The sequence below is a fragment of the Leptopilina boulardi genome, unplaced genomic scaffold, assembly GCF_019393585.1.
Source record: "Leptopilina boulardi isolate dan_hultmark-lab unplaced genomic scaffold, ZJU_Lbou_2.1 LbouV2_297, whole genome shotgun sequence".
NCBI classification, from domain to species: domain Eukaryota; kingdom Metazoa; phylum Arthropoda; class Insecta; order Hymenoptera; family Figitidae; genus Leptopilina; species Leptopilina boulardi.
Genome location: NW_026137859.1, coordinates 57,794 through 81,538, shown reverse-complemented (window position 1 = coordinate 81,538; position 23,745 = coordinate 57,794). Strand labels below are relative to the sequence as shown.

General features: G+C 31.0%; 3 protein-coding genes across 3 annotated transcripts in view; 2 read left to right on the top strand and 1 right to left on the bottom strand.

The window, feature by feature from the left end:
• LOC127282323 (uncharacterized) overlaps nt 1-23,745 on the bottom strand; it is a 145,308-nt gene that overhangs the window by 89,082 nt on the left and 32,481 nt on the right. The window lies entirely within an intron of this gene.
• The window catches only part of LOC127282315 (uncharacterized), a 61,588-nt gene that overhangs the window by 14,357 nt on the left and 23,486 nt on the right, over nt 1-23,745 (top strand). The gene's annotated exons all lie outside the window — the stretch shown is intronic.
• LOC127282317 (uncharacterized) lies at nt 18,866-20,173 on the top strand. Its single transcript, XM_051306489.1, has 4 exons — nt 18,866-19,115; nt 19,198-19,292; nt 19,419-19,551; nt 19,862-20,173. Exons 1-4 carry the CDS (start codon nt 18,885-18,887, stop codon nt 19,991-19,993), a joined length of 591 nt encoding a protein of 196 aa, XP_051162446.1. The 5' UTR covers nt 18,866-18,884; the 3' UTR covers nt 19,994-20,173.

The window sequence follows — 23,745 nt, the reverse complement described above, 5'->3', positions numbered from 1 at the left end:
TAGAAACTATGTATATCTCATTTTTTTTTAAAAATGGATTTATCAAGTTTTGAAAACTTGCTCCTCAAATATTGTAATTAAAATTAGCAGCTATTATTCACAAACATAAAACCAATTGTTCAACAAAATATCATTTGAAATTTTTATTTTAACAGAAAATGATATAAAAATGTATTTTATTTAAAAAAAAAAATTAAAATAGTAAATGTTATATATTGTGTGCAGTGTAAAAAGAAAATTTGTGTGGTGTAAAAAATGAAAAACAATATCTAATATGTTGTAATGGGTATATAATACAATAGAATAAAATGTTATTACTTTTTCTTACACTCCTGCAAGATATCGCTGAATTTTCGTTTTTTGTTTGATTTTGTTAAGAAAATTGCTTCTTCGCGAGCTTTAGCCTTTTCAACGAAATGATTATCCTTCTTGCAAAAAAATGTTTCGTGTAAAGTAACGATGTTCACTTCATCATTTTTAACGTGAATTAGTCCGTGGCACTGTATCTTATAATTAACACATCGATACTTTATTAGTCCTTCATCCTTCTCGTCAAATTTGTAGTACAAATAACCCTGGTACTCGTATTTATACGAATTTTTAAATTTGCCTGGTAACCTGATCATGCCTGTTAAAAATATATTAATAACATCAGAATATTAAAATTATAAATTGAACATTTAAAATGGCGGTTCAAATATTTAAGATTTAAAAAATAATGATAAGAACCAGAGAAATGTTTTATTTGAATCAAATTTAATAAATTTGAATAAATGAATGTATATTTGTCTCACAGCACTACTAATCTTTTCATTTAACATGAAAATAAAATTTAAATTAAATAAAACTTATTTGCAACAAATAAATATATATTTGTCTGTGAGATAAATCTATTATTTCTCTGGGTAAAAACATAAGTAAGAGAGAGAGAAAGGATAAAGAAAGTACAATTAAGAAAGAAGAAGAATTATGATAAAAGAATATAAAGAGAAAAGAATCAAGAAGAAAGATAGAAGAGAAATAAATGTATAAAATACGTTACACATATTCATTTATTATATGAATAGAATTTGATATTTTAAATAAGGTTACTAAAAAAATAAAATAGAAATTTACTAAGAAATTTTTTTTAAAAATTATGTCATTAACATTTAGAAAATATTACATTTTTTATAAAAATGAAAATTCATTAACAATAATAATAACTTGAAATCTATAACAATGCAATAGAAAATATTAAAAATTTTACTTATTCTTTATTGAATATTTTTTAATATTAACTGTGAAAAAATTTCCATATTAAAAAAAATAAACAAATTAACTTAACACAAAGTTTGACATTTTTGCATTCACGAATTTAAATTGTTGGAAACATTAGTAACTGTTTAAAAGGGTTAGAAATATAATTAAATTTTATAATATGTGAATAGAATTTCTTTGTATTTTATAAATAATGTTTCTAAAAAATAAAATAGAAATCACTGAGAAATTTCACAAAAAATTAAATTAAAAGGCTTAATATTAACTTTTTTGTAAAAAAGAAAGTGGATTTACTATAATAAACTAAAAAGCAAAAACAAAATTATATTTTCAAACGAAAATGTTAAAAATTTTACTTACCTATTCTTAATTATAATATTTGTTGATCTGTCACAATTAAACACACGAGAATAATATTAATGACAAATTTTCAACACCTGAATTATTCGTTTTCCAAACTCAAAGTTAGACATTTTTATAGTTACGAATTTCAATTGTTTGAAATATCTGTTTGGCAGGGTTGACAATGTCGATCTTTAAGGCGCTTGCACACCTCCGACTGCCTACATAGGCAGCCTCCCACCACGCTGAAAACGCACAAGAGTAAGAGAGACAAAAAATTTTAATTTAAATCTACTAACTCTCTGATTGGCTCTTGCTGGCTGCCTGCACAGGCTGCCGGAGGTGTGCAAGTGCCTTTATGATCGTAAATTAAAGACTGTAACCTACGGATTTGGAAACTACAAGGTCGATCAACAAATTCAAAGTTTCATCTAATTATTATTTTTCAGAATTTTTAATTATAAATAGTAAATAAAAATAAAGTAGAAAAATTGAAAATTGTAGAATTTTTTTCTACAATACACTTGCAAAGCATTTATTTATTATAAATGTTTTCAACTGTCATATGAATCAGGAACGAACATAACCTACATTATGTTGAAATCACCTGATTGGCTAAGACCGAAATAGCGCGCTCTTATTTGAAATAATGAAATTTATTAAATTAAAAAAATAATTGTAGTAAATTATGAAATTTAAAATTAAATTGAATGGACAAAGAATTAATTTTTAAGCATTTTGCCTAAAACTCAAATTGAATCGAATGTGATATTTAAAATAGTTTTTATTTCTATTGCGAATAAAGTTGGTGAAAATTATTTTTCATGCAATATATTGAAATTATTGATCATTTTTTTACTATAAAAGATAAAAGTGTCTTCACTTAAAAAAATTATGATACTGAAATCCATGACTGATTGATATTAAATTTTTTTTATTCACATGTGAAGTGTCATTAATACATAAATATTCTACAAACTTTGAAATCTCATTTTTCTCATTTTTAAAATATTTCAACAATAAATTTTCTTTTGAACATAAATTTTTGTTTAAACTGATAGAAAATCTGCCAATTGTACTAAAAACAATTTTATTTAATTCAATTGAAACATAATTTAAATCAATAAAAATAAATTATAGATGTAATTTTGAAATTATAACAGATTATATTTTGAAATCGTTAAAATCTCAAACTAATTAAAACTAGAATGGATTCTAGGGGTAGAATCTAAATCATAAATCAAATTAGTGGTTTAAATAATGAAACCTCCACCAAGAAAGAAGTCCCCTATTTCTGTGACTGTTTCGAAGTCAGGGAAAAAAATAAGAGCTGTTAGTTTAGCTTGCAAGTTTGAAGTATCATTAAACATTCTTTTAATAAATTTGGTAAATATCGGGCGAACAGCGTTAAGTAAGTAAGCTTATCCAGTCATTTATATCTTAGCACATTCTTTTAAAAATTGTTCAATTGATCTGAAAAATATTATAACGTTTATATTTAATTAACTCAATATTTTCTATATATTATTATTAGTCGTAAAGTTAAATTGACGAATTGTCATTCACTTAAAAATTTATATGCCGTACTATTAGAATTATCAAGTACACGGAGTACTGCATAAGAGAATAATATCAGTAGATTGTACTTTAGGTTAGATTAACCTAATGTATTTTCTTCCATTGCGATACAAAGTACTAGTAAAGTACCTGATATAGTACTAGGAGTACTAGCTAGTTCGCTGGTTACCTAAGTACGCGAAGAGAAATTTCAAGCTATATAAGCGTATGAGTTGGCTTGATACGTCAATAGCTGTACTCTGTTATGATTATTCAGGGTATCAATTCATAAGAAATTGATCCTAGACATACTAGAATACTATGTATTCCGAACTAATGCTACTACAAATTTTATGATGAAATCACAACAGACAGCGATACTATTTAAGTACGGTATATCATACTCTTCCAGCCTGAAATTTCTCTCTGTATTGTTATTACCCTCCATTTCGAAACTTTTGTTCTGCTTTTCGGATATTTTCATTTCTTATTCTGTCTTCTTTTCTCTTCAAACTGTTCACATTCTCTCCATTTAATAAACGGTCTAATCTGATTTCTTCATCTAATATTACTTCATTGAGATTATCTTAAAAGGTAACACGTAATAACTTTACATGAAAATATTATATTAACATATGTTACGTGCTCTAAAGAATTGAAATTAACTATTGAATGTTGGAGAAATTATATAAATTATAAAATTGCAAAATTATTCTAATAATTTATTAAAAATAAAAAAAAGCGAGAAATGAGTGGATAGTTTTATCGACTATCAACCTTAAATCAAAGAAACTTACTTGGTATTTAATTTGGATAATGAGTTGTTAAATTCTGAATCATAAATTAGAATGTACTATTTCGTTTTGCAATAAAAAAATATTATGATGTAAAATTACCTAAAAATTTCCAAATATTTTGGTGAATCCCTCCGAAACGAGTGACAGCCCTGCTGTTAAACGATTCACTTATATTGTTTGTTCGTTGTTCTAAATTTACAACCGACAATATGTCAGCAATTTTTACCCAATTTTTTCTTATGTACTTCATAAACATGTTGAGTTTATTCCGATATTTTAAATCATACTCATTAATTTTACTCTCTAATATTCTAACTGCACTTTCAATTTTGTCAGCTGGTAGTAATGGTATGGCAAGGACCAATTCTAAAAAATCTTGTGGACCATCGTATAAAAGTCTTAACTTTTTCCAACGTTTACGCGCAGCCTAAATAAATAAACTTTTGTTAAATAATTCGTTAATATCTCACAATTATAACGTATTTCAAGCTTTATAGGTGTCCTGTTTTAAACATTTTAATATCAGATATATTAAGTAATTTAACAAAGTATCTTAAATTCTAAGTAGAAAGAAAAATTTTACATTTTTAACGTACACATAAAATATATTAAAATTAGATATCAACAAACTACTTCAAAAATTATTTTTAGATGAAAGATAAAACTTATTCATATCTTAAATTTAAAAATAAGATTTTAAATAAGAAATCTATATTTGTAGTATAAGAGTAACTAGACATAAAAAACCTACGCATTCAAACATTTTAGAAAGTACTAATAATTTAATATGAAAAGTTACTTTTTGATAATGGAACCAACATCCATGGTATTGGCAATGAAGGAAACATCTTTTGACGGAGTTAATTGTCGCTGCCTCAAAATCTCCCATAACATCCTTAATATTTTCTTGTAGGTGTAAACAACATTCAAATAATTTTTGAAATATCGCATCATAGGTTTTTATACCCACACAGCACAACATCTTACACCAGGCCTACAGCAGGCTTACATGTAAGGTTTGTAAGGTAACATCGTAAGCCCATAGTAGACTTACAGTAAACCAAAAATGTCCGCCTTACAGTAAGCTTACATGGTAGGGTCGAGGTAAGCTTACATGGTAGGGTCAAGGTAAGCTTACACGGTAAGGTCGAGGTAAGCTTACACGGTAAGGTCGAGGTAAGCTTACATGGTTGGGTCGAGGTAAGCTTACATGGTAGGGTCGAGGTAAGCTTACACGGTAAGGTCGAGGTAAGCTTATGAGTAAAGGCTGTGGTAAGGTTATTATTAAGTTGTAAGGTTGAGGTAAGGTTGTGGTAAGCTTACAAGGTAAGGCAAGTTATATTCAAATAATAATATTAATAATAAATAAATATTCAATAAAAAAATTTTTCTTTTGCCTTATTCTATTTTGGGAACCTATCATTTCGCAGAAAGTTTTGAAAACAAATTTGGGAGGAGTAGGATTCGAACCCGGGACCGAAGTATATACCTAACAACCTAACCAACTGAGCTAAACGGGGAACTGACAATGAGAAAAGTAATCTTACTTTTAAAGTGGAACCAAGAAGATAATCAACTCCTTAAAAGCAAGATTACTTTTCTCATTGTCAGTTCCCCGTTTAGCTCAGTTGGTTAGGTTGTTAGGTATATACTTCGGTCCCGGGTTCGAATCCTACTCCTCCCAAATTTATTTTCAAAACTTTCTGCGAAATGAGAGGTTCCCAAAATAGAATAAGGCAAAAGAAAAATTTTTTTATTGAATATTTATTTATTATTAATATTATTATTTGAATATAACTTGCCTTACCTTGTAAGCTTACCACAACCTTACCTCAACCTTACAACTTAATAATAACCTTACCACAGCCTTTACTCATAAGCTTACCTCGACCTTACCGTGTAAGCTTACCTCGACCCTACCATGTAAGCTTACCTCGACCCTACCATGTAAGCTTACCTCGACCTTACCGTGTAAGCTTACCTCGACCTCACCGTGTAAGCTTACCTCGACCCTACCATGTAAGCTTACCTCGACCCTACCATGTAAGCTTACTGTAAGGCGGACATTTTAGGTTTACTGTAAGTCTACTATGGGCTTACGATGTTACCTTACAAACCTTACATGTAAGCCTGCTGTAGGCCTGGTGTAAGATGTTGTGCTGTGTGGGTAGTTCTCTTATTGCTTAAAACAAAAACTGTACCAACACCCTAAATAAAAGATAACATTTATTTCTGTTAATACATAAATAAATTAAAATGCATCGCTTTAATAAATTAAATTACAAAGAACAAATTTGTTTATTATACTTTTCCATGTATCCGCATCTGTATTATATAGCACTGGCATGCATCAAGCTTAGATGGAATTATCTATTAATAAATTAAATTAATAAAACAAGTAAAGTTTTTATAGTTATGATAAATACACTGAAAAAAATTTAGCATTCTTTTAAATACTCTCTTACAGTTAATACAACTTTTTAAATTCAGTTTAGGACCTATTGTATTAGGCAAATTAGTTAGAAAGTAGTCAAATCTACTACTTTTTTCAGTGTATTAATCAGATAAGCCAACCAAATTTTATTCAAACCCGTCGAAACAGTTTAAACTTAATTGTATTTACAAACAAATAGAATACATACACACACACTTATACATACAAATATTTAATCAGTAACTCATACAACATACATAAGTAGTTTAAAATTGAAACCTATTTTTTAAATAAGACATCCAACTGCGCTCTAGGGGCTAAAGAACCTTGTTGTTGATAGACTGATTTGAGGAGTATTTTTTTAAAAGGTTTGGTTACCTTCAAGCTTTCCGTTCACACAAAAGAAAGAAAAGAAATAGCTGTTGTACTGGGCATACTCATTAGAGAAGTATTTAAAGAAAATGAAGTGAACAAGGAATTGACTGTTAGAGTATACAATTATATATGTATATCATGGAACCCAACACTTGAAATTGTCTATAAAGTGTCTCTTCTAAGTTCTTCTAGAACTAAAGAACTGATTAAGATCCCAAGTAGCACGATATATCAACCAGATGTCACGGTGATATCACCGGGGAATGTCACCGTGACATCAGGAAAATGTCAAAATGTCCGCCTTACGGTGATATCACACGGTGACATCGAGGTGATATCATGGTGACATCAAGGTAATATCACAGTCATATCACGGTGATATCATGGTGATATGAAGGTGATATCACCGTGATATCATGTTGATATTTTACAGGGACTTAAAATTTTTAAAAAATTATTATTATTATTTTTTTTAAATTATTTTTTTATTTATTATTATTTTTTAAATTATTAAAAATTTTAAGTCCCTGTAAAATATCAACATGATATCACGGTGATATCACCATGATATCATTATGATATCACCATGTTATCACCTTGATGTCACCATGATATCACCTCGATGTCACCGTGTGATATCACCGTAAGGCGGACATTTTGACATTTTCCTGATGTCTCGGTGACATTCCCCGGTGATATCACCGTGACATCTGGTTGATATATCGTGCTACTTCGGATGCGAGTTTTCTAACATCTCAAGCCTAAACTTTATTGCCTTATCTATAAATGAATGCTACAGAGAGATGTAATGACATACATTATGACACACCAGACTATCACACAATAAATAGTATTTAATCTTATATATGTATCCTAAAATTTGGAACAACAAAAAATTTTATGCGAAAAACTATTCTAAATTGACAAATAAAAAGAAAACTTTCCGTTTTCAATGTGTTCTGCGTTTTTCAACATGATGGATAATATGTTTAAACTTTTGTAAACTCATTTTAAACGAGTCTTGTTTTAAGTAACAGGTCTAAAATGTTTTGTTAATCTACCCAACCAGCTATATGAGAAATTATTAAAACCAAAATCTAACCAAATATTGATGATAATGTTAAAACAATTAAAATAATATGAATTTTAATATTAAAGCACAATTAAGGAACCATTGCAAATAACTTTCGATTACTTCCAATAGTGTTTCAGAACGCTTCAACCTATTAGATTTTGAGTTACGAAGATTCCATATTATAGCATTATATTAAGACTATAGAATGATATTACCGATTTATACATTTTTTATTTGTTTTTATGCATACATCAAAAGTTCCATCCATGTACAGTTCCTTCTCTTTATCTAGTTGCTTAAGTAATTTTATACTTGAAAAAAGCAACGCCACACTCCCATCATCAGCTACAGCTTGACCAATATAAATATTATCAACTGGGTGATACTCAAACAAAATTTTTCCAAGATCTTGAAGTGATGTGGGAGTCGGCGGTCTTTTCTTCCTCCTCAATCTCTTTATCGCTTGTTGTATATTCGACAACTTTAAGTCAACTTTTTTGCCCTGTTTTCTATATCTATAAAGATAAAGTAAATAATTAAGGCTTTGGATCTATAATGACGCTGCAGTTACCAACTTTTATTCGACGAATCAACGAACGAATTCTTCGTTTTCAGATTAGTTTAGAGGCCAAGAACCAATTTTTTTTAAATTGAAACTTCTTTATTTTGGTCCAAAGTACATCCTTAAAAACTAAAAATCCTCAACTAAGGCAGAAAAATATTAAACCTTAGGAAAAATTTTTTTTTTGTCGATTCAACGATGGTAACTTCAGTGTCATGATCTATAAGCTAATTTTATGCCTCGACTTGGTGGGACAATTTGTATGAGACTAATTCATGCTAGTTGTCCCATCGAGCAGAGAGTTTCGGAAAGTGTAAAATCATCAAAAAAGGCACATGCTTAAAATTTCCATATATATATTGACTAAAACATAGTAAAAGTTTGAAATTATTTCCAGTCGAATTTTAACAATTGTTTTCATTATTAAAATTTAATTTTGGAAAATTTTACAATTTAACTGTTGGGACCAACGGATGACTCAAATTTTGACAATGTTGTTCCGGGCGGATATAATTAATATTGTAATAATAATTATTAATTTTTTTAAGAATATATAGAAATGATAGAACTTTAAATTTAATTTATTCCAAAGAATTGTATAGGATAAAAGTAGTTGTTTTATTTAATTTCAGCATCCATTTAAAAAGATAAATAGTATTTCGTAAATTAAAAGAAAAACATTTTTATGGATTCAAAGAGAGAATAAAAATTTTAAGATCTAAAAATGTTCTATCCATGATTATGTATAATTTTTATACAAAAAATATATTAAAAAATTAAATTTTTGAAGTGAATTCAGAAGGTTAAGATATTCTTCAAATTAAAAATAAAATGTTTAATAGTTTAGAAGTATATATGTACTTGGAGGTGAAAGAAAAGTATACATTTCTATTCAAGTATCTACTAAATTTTACATTTTATTATAAATAATATTTAACGGTATTTACATGCGAATAACTTTATAAAATATATGAGCCGGATCTTTATTTGAGTTTTCAGCCTTGCTAAGTGTTACAAACCGGAAAATTAATTAATATAAAATTATCAATTTTGAGGTAAGGGGAGGCACCAAGCTGCCAGAATTTAAAGTTAATCGAAAGTGTGTAGCAAAGGTAACTCCAATTCTGTTTAATTATGTGGGGTCGTTTATCCTTTTAAACGTTCCGCCAAACCACCATATAGGTAAAGAAAAATTGAAACTATTATTAAAGGGAGAGAAGAAGGTAAGAGAGAAAAGAAAAACTCTTAAGAGAATTAGGTTATAGTAGATCGTTTATTATAAATCAAGTTTTAATAGTAGACAATAAATTGGAAACGATACATGTTTCATTTACTTACGGTACAGAGCTTAATGTTACCGCTATTCGACGTATACACAGTGGTTTTATTATGTCGAAAACGGGCGAAATAGAAGATAGAGCTTTCGTGCTGTGGGTCCACCAAATTGGGTTGACGCAGGTACCTCGGGCACAAACTGGCCAGTTATGCAACGGGAATCCTAATTAATTAATTGCATAATTAATTAAGGTTCCCACACAAATTAGCTTCCACGGGACTCCGCCGATTTGGAGTATTCAGTAGATTTATCGTCCGCCCAAGTTTTATTGACTAACTTTTTAACCCGGATTCGACGCGCAGACGGGCTAAGTCGCGGCGTTTCCAAGCTCAAGAAACTCCTCGCCAGGTCAGAACCAGGAGAAGTGTTGCTTAATGAGCTGAGAAAGTAGTACTGCATTAATTGAATTTTCGCGACATGCCTCTAGTCCTTGCCTTATGGTCTAGGTGGGATAATTAAGACTTTGGGGGAGTTAAAGAATTGAGGGAGGGGAAGATGCACACGGCTCATTGGACGCTGCATTTTGCTGACGTTTTTGATTCTCACTCTGGGTTCCGTGGGAACGGAAATGCTACTAGAAACCGACATTTGTGTGTTTATATTTTTTTTTTTTACTAAAATTATAAATCACAGTATATTATTTGATTTATTAGTTTACAACTATGGCTTAATATATACTTCTTTTTTTTTATTTTAATTTAATGTGATCATACGAGTCACATTCGTATTATTGTAAGTTACAAGTACATTGAATATACCCGCAACTCGCATTCCTCTGGCATCTTAATGTCAACTGGGGGTTGCAATAAGATTTAAATTATTTTGAGCCAATGTCTATTCTGTAGCATACATTTGGCATAGTACATTTATGTGCCAGCAGTGAGTTATCAGTTTCGAACGCACGTGCGTTTGTTTTCAAAAGCTGTAGTCCGTAGGCCGGTAGCTTTCAGGGGGTAGGAGAAGGGAAAAGAGCAAACCAAGGCAACAAGCGGAGACATGCGACGTGTTGGCGTAACGTTGTTGCGTGCAATAGGTTGCAAGTGTGCCCGTAATACAGCCTCATGACTGTATTGGTACTCACGGACGGAGAGTCCCTTTGTGCGCATATTACCATAGCCGCCCAATGCATGTTGGACCCATGGCTCGAGATGTTTGCTTAATTATGTTATTATCTAATTCCCAGGCAGTCATTCGATCCAATGCTTTATAATTCCTTTTACATTTCGCGTATGGTCGTAATGACATTCTCGTCTTTACACATATACGCTCTTTTCTGTGTTTTTTTTTTTTTTTTTTAATCAAAATGAATAGGCGAAAGAAAAGAAAAATTTAGACTCTAATTACTCATACCCATACAACACTTACATTGTTGACAGTTACTATGTGTATTATTTCGATTGGGAATATTACCGCAAGGTTCCCTTACAGTTTAACGGTACGCTCATGAGAAAATTATTTATCGTTAAAATTGTCGCCTATTGCGTTACACATGTTTTATATAAATCGGGAAGGGGCTGCAAGTATGTTGCGCCATTTAACATATACAAAAGAAAGAAAAAGAAAAAAAAATAACTTTTAAACCTAATAGTTTATATTCGACTTAGGTCGAGTCAAAACTCAACGCTGAATGAATTGCCGACTTGTTAAATGTAATCTGGGTGTCGAGTATCACGCTGCAGAGCGAGGCTCTGTAGCGGTTCCCGGAAAGGAATTGAGGATAAAGAATTTAAACCTTGATTTTTTTAACTAGGTCGACCCAAAGAAAATATTTCTTGACCTTTAACTTAATTAAATTCATTACAACCCACCGTGAAAATTCCCATTTTTGTCCCCAAAAATTTTGATGCATTGAATTTTGGCTCGAGACAGTCGAATTACTTAACCGCAAAATATATAATGTGCGCTCTATAATTGCGTCGATGTAATTTCTGTATAATGTAGTGTAACATTAAAGAATTATACTTATAAGCCGTACCTTCGTACCTATAATTCAATGTATTTATATTAATTTATGCATTAATAATCGAAATGCGCATACGTGTAAATATCTCTGTATTCATATAGAGAGCGAGCAAGGAAGAAAATTATAATAACTTTTATATTTAATATATTATAATATTATATTTGATCAATGAATTTGACCCTTTCATTATATACTGTAAAAGTCCCAACGCTAATCCACAACGTATCACGTCGAAAACCTCTCGATCCACGCGCAATGATGGATTTTCACAGCCAAAATGCTGATTTGCAACTGTTTACATTATAACCCGCCGCTTGTAAATATTTTTTTTTTTTGCATTCGGAATACATACATATATACATACATACACATATCTTCTTTTTATAAAATAAGAGTTAACAATTGAAATATTAAACATTATTCGTAAAAAAAAATTTTTTTTTTATAATCTAGATAATAACAAATAGTTGGATAAAAAAAAATGGATAAGATCAAACATAAGTAGAACAAAATTATTTGAGATGCTTTCCAGGTCAGTTTTTGTCTTGTCCGCCTGTGGATATTACAAACGGCAGTACATGAACAACATGTATGTAGAATTACAACAGAATTTGGAATTTTCATTCAAATGTTAATTTGCGACGCTATACGTGGAACGGAAAGCCCCGAACATTTCATGCTGCGATTCAACATCGGGTTGTACAATTTCTAGCAGGCGACATCCTTACACACTGAGAAAAAGAATTATTTGTTTCAAACATAAACATCAGTTAAAATGATTTTGTTTGATTCAACACAGTTTGTATGTCTAAATTTAATATATTAAAAATATCTACCATATTAATTTAAACATATTATTTGTTTGAATGTTCTGTTCGATTTAAGAAAAATTATATTTGAATTAAACATAAAATATGCTTAAAAACTTCATATTTCAAATCAAAATTATAATATGTTTGAATTAAACTGAAAAAAAGTATGCTATTCTATCGACCAAAAAATATGTTTAAAGTAAACTCAAATACGTTTGACTGTATATCAAAAACATTTTAAGCTTAATTCAAACAAAATATGTTTGAATCAAACATGTAGTTCTCTCAGTGCAATTATGAACATAATAAATCTACAATTTAATCGTAAAATTACTATAGCATATTAATTAGTAGGTGTATCATAGTGAAATTACAAACAAAAAAAAATTTAATTACAACCCGATGTAACTCAACATTGGCCCATTTACAGTGTAGGTTTCATAACATCTAATTTAAAATAATGAAAGAAATGGTAGGTTAATACAAAATAAGGTAAAATTGCATAAAAGGTAAATTCATGGTCGATTTTATCATTGTCTAAGCAAATGCGGTAAGATCACATTATTTCGCTTAAAGAATTGTTACAAATGTGTTTCCCCTTTTTTTTAACAGTAAGGGAAAAGAGAACCTCTTTTTCCTTTTACATTTTCGTTATTCACACATTTCTTTGTTCCAATATTTCCTCTCTCAAACCGCCATGAGCACCCCTGTGGCTCTAATCTCGAGTATAGGATTGCTTTGACTGAGTTTTGACTTCTTTGTATGGTGCGATTAGCCTGCACTTGCAAGTTACTTTGCTGCGGGACCCCAAAGTGACCACACGCGTTCATTTTAATATAAAGTTTTTTTTTTTTTTTATTGTTTCTTCTTTTTTTTTTTCGAGGGTGAAGTTCGGGAGTGTAGTGGTGTAAAAAAAAGAATAAAAATGAGTGGTCAAAATTTCCCAAGTGTGGGCGAATCATCCTTACAGGGGGCCAGCCGGATCTTAAATAACCCCCGTATAAGGAGCCTTTTGGAGAGGTTGAGGGAGGAAACCCTTCAAGAAGAAAAGGACAGGCAGGCCCTGTTACATCTCCAACAACAAAGGGAGCCTACGCTAGTGGAGTATATTTTAAGTGGGAAGGTAGAAAAACTCCTTCAGGAAATTTACGATTTTAACACGCAGAAACCTCAAAAAAGGTAAGCGGAGTTATTATTTTAAAATATTATTATTAAAAATAAAAAAAAATCTTATTTCAATGCACATTTTAAAAGAACTCCGAAATAATAGAAATGCAATCATCTAGTTTGTAAGTCTTAGACATAAATTTTTTTTTTTTAATTAAGGAATAAAATTTGAGATTCCATAATTCACATCTATTGAGTATAAATAAGTTGAAATTGATTTAAAATTCCCCCTTTTTTTTTATCAGCTAAATCTATTTTCACAGTATTTTATGCGCAAAACATATAACTCATTAAATTTGAAAATTTATTTTAAATAAATTTTAAATAAAATTGGAATAATCAGAAATCGTAATAAATAGCACATAATCCTCAAAATTATTTTAATTTTCAAAAAAAAATTTATTTTACCTTTAAAATAGGCACGTATTGTGTAAGTTGCAATTCTATCAATATATTTTAAAGATTTTTATCCATTTGGGTTTATTCCCTTTTTTTTTCATTTACTTATTTGTTTAAAATTTTTTTTTTTTTGAAACTAAAACCTTTTCACGCATAACATGCGATTTATGACGCGACGTAAATGATATGACGCAATCATCCTTGTGCATGAGCGACTTTCCATGGGAAATCCTCCTAGAATTTAGAGGAATATTCTTAAACATAGAAAACCATTCCAAATTAAAAGAACAATACTCCTGCTTCAAGAATAGAATTCAAGAGGATTCCGTAAAAGGAATTTTCCTCCAAACACAAGAATATTCCTTTCCTTTGGTGTGAAAGTTAGAATTTCGGCTAGAAACTGGAAGGAGTCCTCCGCGTGAAACGAAAACAGACAACAACAAAGAAAAATTTTTTTTTTTTATCATATGATCCTAGTCTTATTCATAATTAATGAAATATGGACCATTGGGATGCAGCCGTCGCGCAACTCAGACACACGTGTTTACAATGCGACATAACAATATAGGGTAAATGCACCAGTGGTGGATCAGGTACCAATGGTGGATCAACAGCGTTAAAAGGTTAAAATATGCTATTTCTAATTGAACTAAATGTTTCTATCGTTTAAGGGAGGTGTATAGATAAGTTTTATGAAATAAAATTATTCGAAAATATTTAGGAAAATAAAGCAAGACAAAAATTGTTGATTTTATGCATTTTTATATGAAATCTTAAAAATAATTGTTTGTTCTAAAAAAAAATTTTTTTTTTTTTTTTTTTTTCAGAGTAGAAGTTGCTCAATTCCTTCCATATAGAATAATTTTGGAAAAATTTACATCATTAAGTTATTTTTGTGTAGTGTAAAGGGGTAAATGATCCACGACTGGAACAATGTCATTTTATTGTTGAAAAGGGGTGTGCGGGGGTGTAATCGTTACAAGCAGGTCGAAAACTACACGATAGTTTCCTTAAAGACTCATTTATTCATACTATTGTCAAGAGTACCCTACCTTTTCAACTCGAAAGATCTGTACATCTTTAAAGTCGAAATAAGAAATTTAGTAGTCTTAATTGCCCAACCACTGGTGCAGCCACCCTACAGTAATATAATTACATTCCACAATAATGTGTGTATGATGAATTTATTTTATATTTCTTTTAATAAATGTCATTTTTTTATATATTTTTTTTTTTGCAATTCAAAATATTGAAAGTTAGATTGTTTACGCAAATAATTTTAAAGTTATTTATTTATTTATTTATTTTTTTTTTTTTAAACGTTCCCTCCCCTTTTTTTTTATCAAGCCAAATAACCTTTTGTTTACATAAAATTGAACGAAAATTCCACTTTAATTTCTAGTATTATTTCGTTTTTATATCCCATTTCAAGTCTTTGAAGTTTTCAAGCAGCAAAAGTAAAGCTTAAGAATCTAAACAAACTAAGGAGCCTCTCGAATCATTTCTTATTAAAGAGAGTCTCTGTGGTTATTTTGAATGGCCGAAATTGTTAGGGAGTATCATTGAATTCTTTGTATAAAAGGAAAAATAAGAGGAAAAGAATAAAGATCGAATGTTCAGAATTATGTTATTTTCGAAGAGTTCCAATTGGTTACTTGGAAAACGAAACATAAAAATCTCTTTTTTTTTTTTTTTGATCAAGGGTTTTCAATTGATTGAATTGGAAGAAATTATTTAAATAACTGTGAAGAGTTTTATCTTAACCGATTATAAGGTAATTGAATAATCATTACACAATCCGGCAGAAAGAAAAGAAAGAGAAAAAAAAATAACGTTCCGTAGCTCTAGTCAAGATTAGTAATAAGGTAGAGGGGGAAATATCTGTGGTGCTTCGAAACCCAATACTCACGCAGGGATACACACATACAGGCAAATCCACAGAACCGGCCGACTTCATGTTACTCACATGTTTTCTATTTTAGAAGTATTATATGGGCATATTTCTAGAACCTTCAACTTTAATGTCCCTCGCATATATTTTGGTAATTTTAATAAATTTTTCGTTGGTTTTTGTTGGAAATATTAATGCTTGATACAATCAATCATTTCCAAAATATTCCACTTTAATTTATTAAATACATAAATAATTATTTCAATTTTAATACGCGATTTTTAACAATGTCTACTTGTCCTTAACCATACTTTCTGATGCTTTAAACGATATAGTTTTAAATTTAATAAAAATTACTAATTCTGAAATATGTTTTTTCAATGTTAATTAATCGGTGAACACATTTTCGCAGGGAAATTAATATTTTATTAATTGTGAAAAAATTTATAAGCTTTTAAAACTTGTCCTTCACTTTTAACCTTTTCGACCGTAATCATCGTATTTATGATTTTTCTTTTATAAGACAAGCGGCACGTTAAAATAACTTATGGGAAATCAAAGATCAAGTTACTATAATTATTTTGAGACATAATAAATTGATGTGCTTCATGTCTTCAGAAAACTATTATAAGTTAAGTAAACGAAAACACGCGTAGACAAAATTTGAAAACAACCGTAATACGAGTGATACTTGATGAAAATCATATAAAATTATTCGAAAAGTACTTGTATATATTTTCACATGTGCCATTTAACATCCCGTGAATGTGCTTCGGGAAAAAATACTTTATTGCAAAGATAATGTAAAAATATTCATCAATTACGGTCGACCGTAATCGACCGAAATTTTTTGGAAAGAAATTGTTATGTACTAAGTTGCCGATTATAATTTTTTTATAGAAACTGTCATTAATTATTAAAACCTGAAGGTTAAGTTTTAATGTTTATTTCGAGACACAAAAATGGATCCAAAAAATTCATTCTGAAAAAAAAAGATGCGAGAGAAAAGAAAAATAGAAAAGGAAAAAGAGAAAAGAAATTGAAAAGTTTACGAATATTAAATTTAAATAGAAAAGTCTATGAAAATCGTATGGTAAATTATAAAAATTACAATTTTACATTTTTAAAACAATTCACTATAATAAAAATCTATTTTAAAATGTAATGTAAATATTCAAATAAAAAATTTATATATCTAGTTAATTTTGGACACATGCTTTTATACCCAGTGCATTATTTCAGTATTTTATTATTCATATAAATATTGAAAATATTAAACGAATTTTATTGCTTTTTAAAAATTATAACCCCTTAGAAAATTCCCTTCAACTGTTTTTTATCCTAAAAAGCAAACACCTGTTGAATATTTTTTTTTTTTTACAGGTTAAAAATAATTCTCAATTTTAAATATTTATAACTTTTTGAAGACAACTTGTTTTATCTGTCCACTTGTATAATTGGAAAGCTTAGTTCTTGAAGTTTATGTAGACAGAGTTTCAATACTGTGCTCAAAAAAAAAAATTTTTTTTTCTTATTGAAAAGTTAAAGGTTTCAAAGATATGCCCATATTAATTATTTTCATACTTCAACCATTTTGTAATATCTCTGAGAACCTATTGAAATAAAAAAAAAAAATTGAATAAATGTGAACCTCCTAGTCTTTTATAAAAGTTGAAATCGAATTAAGTAACTTAAAAATGAAATTTACGGTGATTATTCGATTTGAATTCTTCAAATTGGAGCTTATTGTTTGTGAACAGACGAACAAATGTATGTGTCATAGAATAGAGTGCAATCAGAATTAAAGAAAATATTCCAATAATTATCTCTCTATGTTTAAACGTGAACCATTTTCAACTTAGCCCTTTTTCAGTAGCACAACTACAGGATAAAATATAATGAGTTGAAAACATGTGTGATTATATAAAAACATTATTATAATTCTTGTATGCAAACGTCAAATTATATTTTCAACTTAAAACGTCTAAAATTAAAAATAATAAAAATTTATCGAAATTTAATTAGTTAATCGTGAAAATGAATAATCCTTTCATTTGTTTTATTTTCAAAGTTGTATCAGAATTGATGTCAACAATGTCAGTTTGTTGGTTAAAATAGTTAATATCAATATAGTAAGTAAACAATTTAATTTACAGAAATAAAATTAAATGCTAAAAGTTAATTAAAACATTTTAACATTATTGTATTAATCAAAAACACGTAAATATTAATTATCAAAAAAAATAAATTATTTATATTTTATCATATTTTATTATTCAAAATGTTTTGCACCTATTTCAAACAATATATGTAAAAAGAAACAGAGAAATGCCATTTTTAATTATAATTTCCAGAAGAAAAATAATGTTTTCGTTTTTTGGCTTTCAACTCAAACGGCATTAAAATAGAATGAATCACGCAAGAAGACAATTGTTCTTGAATATATTTTAAAGAAAATAAACCATAAAAAAAAAGGTGTGCTTGCTATTTGGAAAATTTTTCATCTTGATAAGTAAGAATCGGCCGGTTCCGTGGATCCGCCTATATATATATATTTTTTTTTAACAGTTGCACAACTACATTCCGATTTTATAATTATCCCAACAATATAAAGAGAACATATTTTAGTAATAACGTGGGTAGTGACTCTTCCAGTCCGCATGGCATTGTGGGCTTGAATAAGATGAGAAGGGAAGGGGAAGGGAAAATAAAAGCATCGCAATATAATAGTACCCGACCAAAACCTCAACTCTATAGTGAACCTGATGAATTCTCATATTTGAATATTCTAGTTATTTAAAATTAATCCGTATATATATATATGTATTTATTTTTTTTTTTTAACACCTGTATTGAATATTTTATTACAATTATTATAAAATGGAATTACCAAACAATTTATTTTAAAATATCCATGTTTATAGTAAGATTCTATTGTATACTCTATTTTCTCGTCCATAGTTTGAAAATTTACTTTGGCGAATGGGAGCCTGCTCGAGAGCGAATTAGAGAAGACGATTTTTGGCCATATGACGCGACCCTGGCAATTGGCCAGCCCAAAATATACGCCGCTCAATCCTGGTATCAGGAATACCATTGGTGTGAAGAATCACAAAAATATTTTGTACGCGGGTTCTGGGCACCGGTAAGGCTACAAAAAAATTTGTCTTAACAACAGTACTCAAAATAAAATAAAGAAGTAACCTTTTCTTTCTTTGTTTGTTCAGCAAGGTTTCCGCAGTGCGATTTGGGTGCATGATAGCTTGCCACGCTTAAAGATTGTCTTCGGTGGGCTAGGCCAGGGAAAAGCACCTCAAACGTGGTGAGTCATATAACTAATTCCATTAGTTCCAACCTCTCAATAAGTTCAAGATTAACTTTATAGAAATGTCAGCAATAAGAAAGAACTTATTATATGTACCTGTTATCCCCTTCTTTTTTTTTTTAGTTTCTTCAAGGACCTGCCGCTCATTCCCCAGGAGGTGGGATGCCAACCGGCTCTTAGCGCGATGAAATTATCATTCCTCCAATGCCATGACTGGCAGGGGACATCCCCTAGAACTAGGGGATGGTGGAAACTGGTAAGCGTGATTTTTATGATTGCTTACATTAGTGTTTGGCATATTCCATCAACATGCTAGTGCACCAGTCTCAGTCACATTCGGTCCCCTTAATATTCCTAAACCTCCCGAAATAATTTTATCAAAAATAAAAAAAAATTCTTTTCTTTATCGTGGTCAAATTAAGGTCACATGTTGGATATTACAACAAAATTAAAATTGGAGCTTTCATAATAAAGAAAAATACACATACATGCATAATTTTATTCATTATAGATATTATATATCTATCCATACATATATATATACATCTCTCTTTCTTTTTTTTTAGAGACTGAATGTGGACCATAAATTTATGTTCGTTCCCATGGCTCGAGAACACAAGGAGCACGAGGGCAATGGAGAGGTGGAAGTGCTTCCACCAATAGAACTGGGTATAAATGAGGACAACCCTGAGAATTAGACAGCAGCCGGCTGCAGTCCTTATTATTACTCTTTTTTTTTACATATATGTAAGAACATATACATATACTTATATTAAGGTATTTCTCGCAATAGCATAGACTTGGCAACACTGTAAGCTGTAAAGTTTTAACCTCAAACCTCGTTGATTAACAAAAGTAAAATGAATAATTTTCGTAACTCGAGGGGCCAATTTACCAACAAACAAACAAAAATCGTATTTTTTTTAAAAAAATTTTAGAAAGTATATATATATAAAAAAAAGAAAACGGAACGCCGGAAACTGAAAGAAAACAGTTTCTCTTTATGTTTTTTTTTTTTTTATAACGTCGTTGAATAAAGTATCTTCAAAATAAGATGATTTTGAACAAATTATATATTACATATAATATTTTATTTTTATTATTGTATATTTTCAATTTAACTTAACAGAATCCACTATTTTTTTTTTTTTTTTTTTTTCAACGAGTAAGTGATTAAAAGTAAAATTTCTAATATCCAAACTTTTCCCGCTCATTTTACCAAACTCCTCTGCCCACAGCGCCGCCAAGCCTACGTTTCTTCCACACTAGCGATGTGTGCGCAAAAATGAAAATATTACATTACTTTTATTTACTGCATAAAAAAAACTGTACGGTAAAAATAGGTTGGGTGCGCGAAGAAGTATCCTATATCTCCTATGTAAAATTATACAATTCCAAATGTTTATAACTTTAAAACTAGACGGTAATTCGAGTTGAAAAATTTTTTTTTTACAATCGATAAATTCTATATTTATCAACTTATGTTTAGAGTTTCATTAAAATATTAACTAAATTAATTTTCGAGAGAAATACCAAAAAAAAAAGATTTTTTTAAAAAAAAAAAAAAAATAAACTTTAATTTTCATATTATCTTGTTTAAATTTATTCGAGTTGCTATAATGAAACCTAACTTGCGCATGCATTCGATCGGCACCATTTGTCATAAGTGTTTCGGGAGCACAGGTAAGCCCATGGCACAGAGAGAGAAACTAAACTTAATAAAATAATAATAAAAAGATAAAAAAAAAACAATTACATGCATAATTAACTTGAAGCTACTTATATCGGTTGGAGGTACTGGATCGGCAGTTGCACCGCCCTTCTTGTAACGATCCTTGATGGGGTTCTTCCTGATGATGATAGGATAGTCGTTGGCGTTGTTGATGTTCGCATTGTTTCATCATATCCGATTCGATAAAAAGCGTTTGCCTCCTCATTGATGATTGACATAGTGTAACTGCACTCGTTTGGGATAAATGTATTAATTATGGGTTTGGGCTTCACTTCAGAACTTGGGGAATCCAGGGCGACGCTGAGTCATCTGGTCTTCGGTGGCATGTGTTTTTCAATTGTGACAGACTTTATTCCGCCTTCTAATGTAGTGGCGGAGGTGGAGGGCTCTGATGTTACCGTTGGACTATCCAGGGCCTCTTTCAATGAACATTTCTGCATCTGGGGAGCGTCAATTTCTTCATATGGTTGTACATCTTCATCCGTTCTTTTTGAATATTTTGCATTGGAAATTTCAGAGTTAAATTTTATTTTCCGTACCCATTTTGAATATTTTAACATACCGGATCTTAAATATTGACGACATAAGAAAAATAAGATTATTATACCCAATACAATGAGCCAACCATAGGATCCATAAATAAGCTTAAATTGATTATTATGAACGTGCCTCCGTAATGCGAATTCTTGCAATTCCTGCTCGAGTTCATCCAGAGTTCTAGAATTGGTTTCGAAGGTGGAATACCTTGTCGTCGGTTCAGGAATCTTGAGCGAGCTAGTACCGACAATTGGTAAAAACTGAGCATAGTTTGATACGGTAGGGGATAGCATTGAAATGTTCAGATGAACTTCTGGTTCGTAAATTATTTCGGATTGGCCTGATTGTGACGTAGTGGCTGGTATTATTGTATCCTTCGTCCTGATTGAACATCCAGGGGATAATTTCAAAATTCCAACTCCTTCAAGATGGATTTTCACAGGGTTTTTAGCATGGCAAATTATCGTGAGCAATTCGGGTACTGCCATGGAGTACATCCAACTTGCCAAGGTTGGTAATGGTTTCCAGTAGGATTCTAGGCTGGTTGTCAGTCGAATATTACAAGATTTCAAAACATCGATGGTTGGGTTAGTCAGTAATAAAGGCTCGCAGGCGGGCCTTTCCTTGAGGTCGTATATTGGTGTTCCTTTTAGACACACATGGAAGGTGGTCGTTGCTTTACAGGATTTCCAGTCACGTTCTTCTAGGAGGAGATAACTTCGCTGCTCTTCATCGATTACAAGGTAATTATAATCCGAATGTATATATGCTCTTCCGGTTCCGTTTCCGAGCGCACTCTGAACGATTGGGAGGGGGTGCATTCTATAAGTCTGATAATTATACTTTTCTAGGAGTGGGACATCTACGAGCACCTTCAACTGATGATTTTCGCACGAGATGGTTATGGTGGAGACTTTTGTTAGTTCGTCGACACTGACTTTTGGTCCCCGCACTGGAAAAATGATGATGAGACCTGGATGAAGCTGGCCGAGTCTTGCATGATGTACAGCTTCTAGCATGGTGGATGTTGCTAAAACATTGTGATCTAAACCAAGTTTCAACGCGTTCATTACATTGTCCATAAGTTGCCGCTCCTTCATAACGTTTTCTATGGTGGCCCCTCCCGATACTGTGTCCAGAAAAGATTGCAGGTCCTGATGGACCTTTTCTAGCAATATACCATGCTGCAGGACCTGCGAATGCAATGTGTCTAGTTGCGATCTCATTACATGAGTTTGCTTGCCGACTAGATGAGAGAGGTTTGCTTGAGCTTCATTGAGGTTTTGGATGGCAGCGTCATAGTGTTCCCCATCGTCATAGGTTAGCACACCGGCAATGGGGCCGGCGATTTTTCCCAAGAAGCCTAGTAATGGAACACTCCTTCGTATCCGGAGCTGTGATGACAGTTTTCCAGGTAATGGTCTTTTAGTATTTTCTAATTCGTTGATTTGGTCTCGGAATTGCGATTGCAATTCCGAAGCCATTTCCCACTTGTCCTCCCATTGGTAATTCCTTATTAAAGTTTTACACCACTCTCTCACAGATTCGCATTGCTGCATCAGCTTATCCAGCCTAAGTTGCAGGTCATCGAAGTGTCTACGTTGTCGTCCAAAGTCAAGAAAAACTGTTATTCTCCAATTGCTGACGGATCGCTTCATCTCGCCGACGTACTCGTAATATGCTCCACTGCTGGAACTGAATGGGGTGACCTGGTAGCGGTCGTCACTAGGGGACTCGTTGAATTGGTCGGATCCTCGTTGTATTGGTAGTGCTATGGAGGTCAGGAGTAAACATAGCAAAGTTAGAGTCGTCATGATTCCAATCATCGTCGTTTCCATCCAATCCCTAAAAATTTAATTATTAATTTTTTTTGTCTTATTTCCAAAGAGGGAGGGAACCTTTACTACAAGTGGGCAACCATGACCTTGTCCCTATGCTTGGAAAATCTCTCTCCTAATTCATTTTCAAGGATTACGTTATTGTTCTGTGTGAATCCTACGATGGTGAACGGACCATCGGCCCGATTGTCAAATTTATTACTTCTAACTTCCTTGTAAACGTAAACCTGGTCACCTATCTTCGCGTCTAGAGGGCGTGTTTTTGTGTCGTAATTGGTTTTTGATCTCTCCTTCGCTTTGATCAGATATTTGGCTGCCATATTCTGTAGCTCGTTCATTCGAG

Bases quoted from the DNA above. Each gene is read 5' to 3' on its own strand.
- LOC127282317 (XM_051306489.1), top strand. From the start codon at position 18,885: ATGTTTATAGTAAGATTCTATTGTATACTCTATTTTCTCGTCCATAGT. The intron at 19,116-19,197 runs GTAAGGCTACAA...TTGTTTGTTCAG, and splicing joins TACGCGGGTTCTGGGCACCG to CAAGGTTTCCGCAGTGCGAT. The intron at 19,293-19,418 runs GTGAGTCATATA...TTTTTTTTTTAG, and splicing joins GGAAAAGCACCTCAAACGTG to TTTCTTCAAGGACCTGCCGC.